General features: G+C 44.1%; 2 protein-coding genes and 5 non-coding genes across 8 annotated transcripts; 5 read left to right on the plus strand and 2 right to left on the minus strand.

Annotated features, from left to right (window-relative positions):
- Positions 1-1,638: 1,638 nt before the first annotated feature.
- On the plus strand, positions 1,639-2,975 carry LOC111861080 (single-pass membrane and coiled-coil domain-containing protein 1). Of its 2 annotated transcripts, none has more exons than XM_023845399.2 (3): positions 1,639-1,782; positions 2,204-2,353; positions 2,458-2,975. In XM_023845399.2, the coding sequence occupies exons 1-3, from the start codon at positions 1,733-1,735 to the stop codon at positions 2,870-2,872; spliced, it is 615 nt and encodes a 204-aa protein (XP_023701167.2). In that variant the 5' UTR covers positions 1,639-1,732; the 3' UTR covers positions 2,873-2,975. The 2 variants fall into 2 exon arrangements, with proteins under 2 accessions (XP_023701167.2, XP_072557516.1); XM_072701415.1 differs by having other exon boundaries at positions 2,204-2,329.
- A 61-nt stretch (positions 2,976-3,036) lies between these two features.
- trnai-aau (transfer RNA isoleucine (anticodon AAU)) lies at positions 3,037-3,110 on the plus strand. Its single transcript has one exon. It is a non-coding gene; the product is annotated as a tRNA-Ile (tRNA).
- Positions 3,111-3,265: 155 nt separating this feature from the next.
- On the minus strand, positions 3,266-3,337 carry trnap-ugg (transfer RNA proline (anticodon UGG)). The gene has a single exon. It is a non-coding gene; the product is annotated as a tRNA-Pro (tRNA).
- Positions 3,338-3,543: 206 nt separating this feature from the next.
- Positions 3,544-3,615, plus strand: trnaw-cca (transfer RNA tryptophan (anticodon CCA)). The gene has a single exon. It is a non-coding gene; the product is annotated as a tRNA-Trp (tRNA).
- Positions 3,616-4,006: 391 nt separating this feature from the next.
- Positions 4,007-4,078, minus strand: trnap-agg (transfer RNA proline (anticodon AGG)). The gene has a single exon. It is a non-coding gene; the product is annotated as a tRNA-Pro (tRNA).
- Positions 4,079-4,382: 304 nt separating this feature from the next.
- Positions 4,383-4,454, plus strand: trnag-ucc (transfer RNA glycine (anticodon UCC)). Its single transcript has one exon. It is a non-coding gene; the product is annotated as a tRNA-Gly (tRNA).
- Positions 4,455-4,660: 206 nt separating this feature from the next.
- efhd1 (EF-hand domain family, member D1) lies at positions 4,661-10,659 on the plus strand. The gene is made up of 4 exons (XM_023844071.2): positions 4,661-5,086; positions 8,554-8,701; positions 9,386-9,520; positions 9,901-10,659. Exons 1-4 carry the CDS (start codon positions 4,791-4,793, stop codon positions 10,033-10,035), a joined length of 714 nt encoding a protein of 237 aa, XP_023699839.1. The 5' UTR covers positions 4,661-4,790; the 3' UTR covers positions 10,036-10,659.
- The last annotated feature ends 105 nt before the right edge of the window (positions 10,660-10,764 follow it).

Genomic DNA, 10,764 nt, shown 5'->3' on the forward strand with positions numbered 1-10,764 from the left:
CGCTTTCAAGTCTCGCTGGGAACAGACACACGTGCACCACCTTCAAGTCTCACTATAATTTCCTTTTTAAGTTCTTCAGTTACTCTCACTACTGTCAGGGTCTGCACCCCTCTGTCAGAGTCTTTCGTGTCTCCTCCCCGTTTGACCAGCAGGTGTCACTGGCCATCCTGTCCTCCTTGTTGTTAAGGTCTTTAGTGTGTCTACCCAGCTTCCCAAGTAGCCTCATGGCTCAATGATTTGAGCATGTGGTTGCTTAACCCTGTAATGTGGTGTTCAAGTCCCACTTTCTCTGTTTTTGTTTCAATTGTATAAGTTTTTCCTAGTTCCTGTGTTTTGTTTTTGCTTTGTGCCCGTCGATTACATGTCTGTTATTCCCCTAGTGTTAGATTCTGTTTCCTAGTATGAGTTTCATGATTTAGTTTATTATTTTCACTGTTGCCCATTTACCAGCCCTTGTTAATTGTTCTCACTTGTCCTACGTTATTCTTGTTATCCCTCCTTATTTTAGTTCATGCCTTAGGTCAGTTCCCTAGTGGGTCATTGTTGTAGGTCCTGTTGTATTCCATGTGCATTCCAGTAGGTGTGTTTGAGTATATTAGAAGTTACGCTGAGTTTTGTTATTTGTACTCTGCCTGCCTGCTCCTTGTTGCCCTGACCTTTTGTAGCTTGTCTTTCTTCTTCCCCTTTTTAGTTTTGGTCCATTGTTTTGCAGTGTTTCTAGTATTTTCAGTTCTGTTAATAAACCCCTTCTGTTCCCGTGAGTCGCAAGTGGATCATTCACCTTCCTTCCTGCCTGCACCATGCCTCGTTCCTGTGCCATCTCTGTCCGAGTCCATGACAACTACTTTCATCTTTGGTTTGCTGCTATCACTGCTCACTTTCTTAGGGGCCATGATTACTGTATCACTTAAAGTACTGTAGATAAAGCAAAAATGCACAGCGAACACAGGAACATAGCTTTTGCAAGTCAAACTCGGTCGAGAGGTACCGTGATTCTGAGAGCTATTCACATACATCAGCATCCCAGTAGGTCCGTTTGCCTTTGTTTCAGCCATCAGAGATGCGTCTCAGTCTGTACACGTTTTAGTATGTCTGTCATGTTTTCTTGTGTTCCAAGTTTTCGGTCAAGTTGCAGTTAGATTTTTCTCGACCAACCCCTGCAAGGTCTGAATCGGTAGAGTTGAATGCATCTCGACCCATACAAGTTTTAGCAGAAATGGCCAAGTTTCAACATTTCGGTTGAAATACAAGTGGGAAAAAAATACAACAGACCAGTTCGATGTCCAAGCTGGTCAAGTTAAGAGGCGTTCGAGTTCCAAGGTTCTACTGTAAATGACTTTTGGTCGGCCTAGAAGAGATTCTGACAAAAACTCATGCAATTCAGGAAGGGGGGAGACAGGGTTTTCCTCATGCCGTTTACAGCAGGGACAAATTATGATTATTTTCTTTTTAGTAACATTTTTCTTGTTTCCAGTCTAATAATATGAGATGTACATTAGAAGTACACACAATGCTCCTCTCTCTACATCATAACCTGTAAACCAACCTGTCGCTGGAGGGTTTATTTGTAACCCTCTGCAACTCGCCTATTTTTGCTGCTGTCTAAAATAGCCCCCAGTCACTATGCCTGGACACGGATCTCCCAAAGTGCTCCTCTGTGCTCCATGGGACCGTCCACGGTGGCTTCTTCAAAAACGCTTTCCAAACACCCCATCAAAACGCTGCTCTCAGAATGGCTACAGACGGCCCCTCGCTTGAGAGCCTGTCCGCCACGCTGAGCAGGTGATCCGCTCTCAGAGGTTCTTTTGACAGCTTCACCCCGTGTAGATTTACAGGCTGGTTGCTTGAATACGGAAAAGCTTTTCTCCATCAAAAGGGACATCTGACACCACTGGGGAAAAGCTGATGAAGAGGCCAGTGTTAAGTATTTTGTTATACTGGTAAAAGGATTTATCTGTTAGCAGCTGAATTGCAAATACCAGCTTCCTAGGGAAGGTTAATACAACAGGCTGAGAACTCTTAAAATAAGAAAGTGAGTCATTTCCTGCCAGTGACAAGTCTATGATCCTTGCTCCATATATTACACTGTACAGTGACTAAAAGAGTTCATGTCAACTGCATGCGTCACGCCATGAAGGTAAGATTTCCACATTCCAGGTTGGTGAAATTTGTTCTGCGGGTTTTTTTGCTCTCTATCTGCCAGAGTGGAGCTGAAGTTTGAGTCAATAAATATTCAGTTTGAGGAGCTGGATGAAACAGCAGCAAGGCTCTCTGACCGGCTGGAGAAACACAGGAACACCTTAGACCAGCAAGTCCACGAGGACCAGGTGTGGGTGTCTCTGCTGGAGGACCAGTAGGTTTGCATGATAGGTTGAGGATCCCTAATCTCCTATTTCTAATGAATGTGGTGCTGTAGATATGCAACAGCAGTTTCTCCAATCTTTCCTGCAATGGTAGGTTAAGCACCTTGGAGACGAACCTCTTCGTGACCTACGCAATGGACACTCTTCGCCGCTGCCACTCAGTGGTCTTGGGGAAGCTTCCAGACCTGGCCCCAAGCCTGCCCACGGTCGCCTCGGTCTTACACAGGAAGGCCAGGAATCGGCAGGTCCGGCTGGCTTGGGAGTCTGCTCTCCAGGACCTGGGGCTGAGCAGCACCGACATCACGGCCTTGTGCACCCTTTTCGTCATGCATGGTTGCCGAGCCGAGTATTTTGGGCCAGCCCAGAGGCAGCATTACGTAGGGAAGGTGGAGGTGCTCATACGGAGAGTAGTGACTAACCCAGCTCTGAGAGACGGTTTGCTGAGGGCAGTGCAGGTGGTGGAGGTGGGAAGTGCTGGCACCGTGATGAGTGAAACTCTCGAGCAATGACACCAAGGCCCCTAATCTCGATAACAGGACGGTGGGAAATGTTCTGGAAAATTTGAGAATAAAACAAAAATAAATATTTAAATGTTGAAATTCTTAATAAAAACAAGGAAATAAAAAAATCTTGTCTTATATGTTTCTGATTTCTTTCGCGAAAATTTTACCCTGGCCGGTTAGCTCAGTTGGTTAGAGCGTGGTGCTAATAACGCCAAGGTCGCGGGTTCGATCCCCGTACGGGCCAGTTACTTTTGTTCACACATTTGCACATAAGATTATTTAGTAATCTTAAATGACGACTGACATGAAATTGCTAGCAAGGACCGGTTAATTGTGACTCGGGCTGAAGAAGTTATTGCTATTATTAATTTCGCAAAGGGAAAAAAGGGAAAAAGCATAGGGCTCGTCCGGGATTTGAACCCGGGACCTCTCGCACCCAAAGCGAGAATCATACCCCTAGACCAACGAGCCGATGCATGCTTTGAGTAGCTGGAAGCTTAAATACGTTCTTAGCTAGTTTTATTGTGTAGTGTTTTAGTTGTATAAGCATGATCATAATTATTCTAATATAAATTTATGTAATACCATACGTCGCTTCCTATATACATCGATAATAAAGTCAAGTTATATATATAGTAGTTTCGTTAAGAACACTTGCGATGATGTCGGCTGAGTAGGACCTCGTGGCGCAACGGTAGCGCGTCTGACTCCAGATCAGAAGGTTGCGTGTTCGAATCACGTCGGGGTCAATTTTTCGTCCCCAGAAATTATAGTAATTTATCGCTAAGTCAATTAAAACATGAAATTATTTTGTATATATCCTACATCCTTCACACTACTCTCATCCACTTGGACATATTTCAGACTGATGTTCGTAGATTTCAGCTCAGCTTTCAATACTACAGCACCCCTTACACGATCTGGATTCTATACCTTGCCTGTGACAAATAAAATCCTTGAATTCAGTTAAATGCCCACCAACCCGGCTTAAATCACATACATTTCAAAATACGTACAGAAAGTTACATTTGCAGCTGGAGTGTGCGCCGCCCATTATCGCTTACCGTATTTTGAAATAGGTTTCCGCTTCAGTTTTAAAAGTTCATGGTTATCTTAATCACAGTAAGGCATGCAAAAGGTGGGCTCGTCCGGGATTTGAACCCGGGACCTCTCGCACCCTAAGCGAGAATCATACCCCTAGACCAACGAGCCACTACGATAAAACGCACTATGCTAGCTTTAAAGAATGTAGGAGATGATCAAATATCTGTAATATGTGATTGTATTCTGATGTTAGAATAGACGTATAGACATTATTTCACATTATCATTTCTGATTTTCATAATGAATGTGTATGCATTGATGAACATTTCTTATGAGATCGCTAACAAAACATATCTTATAAAGTTATACGAAAATGTGTATTACTATGCAACCGCTTAAGTGCTATTAAAACCAGAAATATATAAAATATATTATATATAATCTATATCCTACAGAAAACTTCGGAATGTAAGCGTTGGTGGTATAGTGGTTAGCATAGCTGCCTTCCAAGCAGTTGACCCGGGTTCGATTCCCGGCCAACGCATACTTTTTCTGAGAATTCATGAACTACTAACAGCTTTTTCTTTGGCGAGAAACAACACATCTATGGAATATAATTAAACTAAATTCTCCCTAAAATTAGTGCTTTGTTTTTGTTCCGCATATGGTTTAGTCACGCTGTTTGCTCCGGTTTCTCGCCCCATTCATTAGAAGGGGCGTGTCGACTTTTTGGATGCTACGGATGCTGGAGTGTGCGCCGCCCATTCCTAAACTATGCCCCGACCGGGAGCACTATGCTGTCAGTAGCAGCTGATCGTGATAGAGAAGTACATATAATTACAGAGACGTAGAAAACCCTTTTAAAATTCACCCATCCGAGATGGCATCCGAAGAGCTAGCCAAAAAGCTGCAGCGCAGGTTAGAAGTGGAACAGAGCGCTTCGGCGGACCTGTGCGCCCCCTGTGCCCCGGCCAAACTGAGCCAAGGCGAGGGAGAGGAGAAGCAGCCCGTGGTCAATGGCAGTCCAACTACAGAACTGACGGAGAAACTCAGCCGGAGACTGGACATTAACGAGGGCAACACGGAACCAAAACAAGTCAAGGTGTTTAACCCATACACTGAATTCAAAGAGTTCTCGAGAAAACAGATCAAGGATATGGAGAAAATGTTCAAACGGTGAGGAACCATTGTTTCTTTAGATGCGAATGTGATTGGGGTGGGGGGTTATAAAGCAAGTTTACGTCGGAATTTCCAAAATTTTATATTTTTCATTTTACTTTAAGTAAATAACATTAGTCAACATTCACGCATTCACTTATGTTAACCTTAATCTACCTTCACTCTGCTTTTTAAATAATAAAGCGTGGAAAATACATAGAATAAATGCAAAACACAAATGCAGTATATTGAAGTAAATTCACCTGAAGTATTGTTTTACAATTTGTTGAGCAGTTGGATGTCTCCTTTTCCCCTTAAATCTTTACACTCAAATCCTTCTCTTATTTCTGTGAGAGATTTACTGATAAAGTACTAAGTGTCATGGAAATATTTTGCCTTGTATGCAGAGGTTTTGTGTATATATCATTTGTGCCAGTCACAATGTTTTCTCTTGGGCAGTTTTAGTTGAACTTCAGTTGTGCTACTTTTCTAGGACAAGGCCTACTTTCTTGAGTCCAGTGTCTCAGTGACAGGCTTTCTGTTGGACTCTCCCCCTCCCTCTGTCACAATGCTACCTTTGTACCTCTTAGCAAGCCAGAGCTGGGGGGTGAGCCATAATATCTGTCATCTGTCCACTCTGCAGACCATTTGCTTGTCTATCCACTCCTTCCCCTTCCCCCTCCCACCCCCCAACACACACAAACAAACAAACAAACGATAGGCCAGTCAAGACAGGAGAATTAAAGGTGAACATACGCCTGGGGACATTTCCCAAGAAGGCCTGAAACAGTGGAAGGAATCAGAGTGTGGATTCAGTTTCCCTGAAGGTGTACATGTTGTTTTTGTGTAACTGCCTGGGGGCAAGGCTGCTATTTGCAGTATGTGTTCAAATAAGTAGTGCTTATGGCTGTGAGTGATCCCCCTCCCATAAGCACTGTTCCCTTCAGGCTGCCATGGGATGTGCTCTCTTTTGCCCGCATCTTCAGCAGTCTCTCTCCCTCATTGCCGTCACTGGGATCTCCCAAGTCTTTATTACTGACTTTTGCTGGCTGCACGCTGCCCCCATCCCTGCCGGTCATTAAGGTGGTGGTCACAGCAAAGGCCACATGCCTTTCTTATGGAATCCTTTGAATAATTCATCCTTAACAAAGTACACACTAGTGGCAAAATTGTGGAAACCTGTAGCATTTCTGACATTATGCTTTAAAACTTACTACACAACATGGGCAGTAATGTTTCTAAACAATCAAAGAATGGTATCATGCATTGGACCGCTAAATAAGTAATTGGAGTAGCGGTTGAATAAAGTTCTGTGATCTCCAAAAATTGGAAACGTTTCCAGAATTTTGACCACTAGTAGACATGAAATTGTTGCATGCAAAATCTCCACACACATAAATCACCTTATTTATCCAGGAAAACCTTTTTATGCTGCGAAAATAAAACCATAGTTTGTGTTTGCTATGTAATGAGTGGGCCGTCACAATGAGAGGCTGTGATGGAGCCGCTCTTCTCCGTGACAGGCCTGGCGTGGGTCGTAAGTAGGAACAATGCACATTCTCTGGCCGCCTCCCCCCCCCCCAACCCCCATGCCACGACCTCTGCGCCAGGGCCGGGCTGTGCTGGAATGTGCCAGCTGGGACGAGGGCACAGCCACAGTGACTGGGAAGGCTGCCTCGCCTGACCACGGAGCTGCACTGTTTTGGCTTGATGGCTCCCTGCCAGCTCCATCCAGACCACAGATGGGTTAGATCCATCACACATGATTGTTGGTAGGCCTGAAGATTTCACTCCTGCTTTGTAGAGCATTTGTTTACTGTTGAGAGTTATTTAGAGTAAACCGCTAATTTCTTTCTACCACTAAAGCCACTGAGATTTACCTGTCTAAAAATAGTCATTCAAGCAACAGATACTGTTGAAATACCATAAATAAGTTAATCTTCTAAGTCTTCCTCATATAGTGTCACCTAAAACTGTCAACTACGAAAGAAGTGTAATCTACATTCCAGGTTTGTCAGAGATGTGATATATCACATAGTAATGTGTGAATCATAGCCCATAATAAGCTTCCTTTAGACCTATTTACATTCCTGAAGGAGCAAAACAAAAGCTATTCTGACTATGTAGATGATGTGGGGACGTTCTAGAGGTCCAGTTTAAAGGAAACAGTCAAATTCAGACTGTGTGGATTTATTTCTCTGTAAAGACTCTGCTCTGTAAAGACTCTCTCTGTTCTTTTACTGATCGGTGCTGAAGGGTCACCAGCTGTCTGGACAGATACCGGAACAGAGTGTCACAGGGAGTGAATGGGTATGATTTCATGGGGGCCGCAGGTGAGCTGTGGGCAGCCATGTTCCGGGAGTGGATGGGTTTGGGGGTCAGGCTGTCCCACTCACCAGCCTGAAGCTGCTTGGAGTTCACTGTTCTGCAACCCCACCCATTCAGATACTGTGCCCAACTAATAACTCTGTAAAGAGATCCATTAATAACCACTGGCACACCCTCGGCCCCTCCACCCATCTTGCCTGCGGTCTCCAGCTCCTACTGCAGCTTTTACAGGAAGACATACTACCAACCACCCCACTGGTCACTCCACCTCTGCATTCTCAAGCTTAAATATCAGGTGGGAGGGGTCCTCCTCATCGCCAAGAAATTCTTAAATTATCTGTACTTGGGAGGATACAGGCAGAGCACTGATGCCCCACCCTTTGATATCAACACAAGATGACACTGTATTGGCTACTTAGTGGTCCCCTAAAATAAAATGGGCTGTACACTGTGCTATGTGTTAATTACATTAATGTCTGTGATTCTAATCCTGGAATATGTGCCTCTTCACTGATAAAACACCAAAGCTCTGTCAAATCATTGGTGTCTGTGGTATGTCAGTGCCACACACTTCACAGGCTTTCAGGCAGCCTGGGCCTCTGTGAGTGTAAGCGCCAGATGTGGCCACCTTGTGCCTGCATGGCCTTATCACATCTGTTTCAGTTGGTATTTCTCCCCTTGGGGCTAGCCGACTTACCCCCCCTGCAGAGAGCGATCGCCCTTCAAATACACTTGTGGTACAACGCGATAAAGGAGTCACACAAAGAATGCATTGAGCAGCCAGTACCTGAAGTAAGGAGATTACTACACAAGAAGGGACTGTAGGATTTACTGCCCTGACTTGGTCTGACATTTAAAACAATACTGGCTAATGTGTTAAATCATCTCATACACACTGGTACATGGATGTTTGCCAGCCATTGGCCGGACCAAAAGCAGGGGGCATTGTGTGCTTGTGCCCAAGGGAAAAGTGTGTGCTCACAATTGCTGATAAAATCAGGGTTTTCCCCATTGCTGAAAATACAACAAAAACATCCAAAATCAAACGACAAGCATTTCTTAGCATAATACCGGCCAACTCCTCCGACTGTACCCCCCATGACTGAGAATTCACCATGTGCTTTCAATGGACTGAAGGCTGGGCTCTCTCTCCTCAGGTATGACTCCAGTAAAGATGGCTTTATTGATCTCATGGAGCTAAAGCTGATGATGGAGAAGCTTGGAGCACCGCAGACCCACCTGAGTCTGAAGAACATGATCAAGGAGGTGGACGAGGACTTTGATGGCCAGCTCAGCTACAGAGAGGTGAGGGAGACCAGTGGTGGCCAGTCTGGGGACATGGCTCAGTGCAGTGTCTCATGTTATCTTCTTAATTACAGTTGAAGACCAAAAACAAATAAACGAGTGTCATTTGATTTGCAGTGAAGGTTTTGACGTTACTGTGAAACAAAATGGCACTATGGTGCAAGCAAGCAGAATACCCCACTGGGGCAGGAATGGGGGCTGACAGGTGGGGTCCATCTGTGTCCCTACTGCCCACTTGCAGTCACTCTCTCTGAGAATCTGTTAGCCCCATAGCAACAGGTGACAACTGTAGCCTCATGGGGGCACAAAGGCGTCCTTGTGCTGGTTCAGCCCAGTCCCAGGCTCCCCCCAGTAATATGGTGGGTGGGGGGGTCACTATTAGGGAGAGGGGTGAAATTGATATGTGCACAAGTCAGGGGCAGAAAAGCAGTACTACTAACAGATATTCAGGCTGTTTGGACACAGGACTGGTATGTTTACTAATCATAACTATATATTAAAAATGAATACATTGAAATATGCATTAGATCATCTATAATCTGCATGGGATTAGAGTGAAAGGCAGTATAACTACTAGCGATCAGAGCTGTAAATTGGGAAGGCCATTAACCTCTGACCTTGACCCCTCCTGCCCTCGCACCCCACCACACCACACCCCACCCCACCCCACCCCACCCCACCCAGTTCCTGCTTATCTTCCGAAGGGCCGCGGCTGGTGAGCTCCAGGAGGAGAGCGGGCTGCTGGCTTTGGCACGCCTTTCTGAGATCGATGTCTCCACAGAAGGGGTGCTGGGGGCACGCGACTTCTTTGAGGCCAAGGTACGTGTGAGTAGCTTGTAAGGACTTCCTGCAGCACGCTGCTCCTCTGGGCCACGCTTCCATCACGTTTGCATTTGAAAGGTACATTCCCCTCCAGTGCTGAACAGTGTTGATCAAACAAAAATGCTCTGCATCCTTCTGACAAGACAAATGAGGAACAAGTAAAATGATGCTGCCTTCATACAATATACAGCCTTTGTGTGTATTTCCTGATATGTGTCCATTCCATAGTTTTAAAATTATTTATACTGTGAAGCACAGTGTCCTCTAGTGGACAGATAGAGCTATTCAACAGCAATAGAAGATGCTTAGACTGTATTGTCCCGCTAACTTTGTAGCATGTCTTTTTGCTGTGAACTCCACCATTCTGTTGATCACAGGCACAGGCCCTGGCGGTGGCTAGCAAGTTTGAGGCAGAGATACGGGAGGAGCAGGCAGAAAGGAAACGCCAGGATATGGAGAAAAAACAACGGCGTGCTGCCTTCAGACAGTTGCAGTCGACTTTCTGCCCTTAGAGCCTGATGGAGCCTAAACGTGGACGTCAGATGCGTGCGGTGTCACTGCTCAGAATGAATAATGGGAACACTACTGGGTTAAACGTCTATCTAGAACTAAAATCAAAATTAGGACAAAAGTCTCACACTGGGATTGTTTGGCCTGCTACGTTTGGGGGCTACGTTTTGAATATTCAGATTTTTATATTTTTCAGTTTGTTGCAAATACTTTATTAACTGAACCTAAAATGTTAGAAAACTGTTCAAACTGTTCACTAGTGTTCAGAAAATAGTAACAGAATCAGAAGTATCGGGTGCGGTACACTCAAGTTTTAATTTTAGTTTTTTTTTTTTTTTTTTAATGTTGGTCTTTGGGAGGTGGCACTCATTTATGACTATATTCTTATTCCAGCGTCCTAGATAGACAAAAATAGGACATATTTGTAATATGTAAAAGGTTATGCAGGCTGTCTTGGCTGTCTATGTATTTATATGACTTGTATTTAATTTTTGATATATTTGATTTAATTAGTGCTTGCTTACAATGTTTAACTTGAGTATTTAACTTTAATCAGAAGTACATATCCTTTTTAATGTTTGTGTAGCAAAATGAAATTATTAAAATGTATTTTTCCATGTGTAAAACATTCATTCTAATGTGTGTTTTTAAAATTTATGTTGAGGTACTCGTTATAGTTAGTGACATTAAAAATACCTTAATTCGCTGTATTACGCAGATATCAGGAGTTT

The sequence above is a fragment of the Paramormyrops kingsleyae genome, chromosome 17 (genome assembly GCF_048594095.1).
Source record: "Paramormyrops kingsleyae isolate MSU_618 chromosome 17, PKINGS_0.4, whole genome shotgun sequence".
NCBI classification, from domain to species: Eukaryota; Metazoa; Chordata; class Actinopteri; order Osteoglossiformes; family Mormyridae; genus Paramormyrops; species Paramormyrops kingsleyae.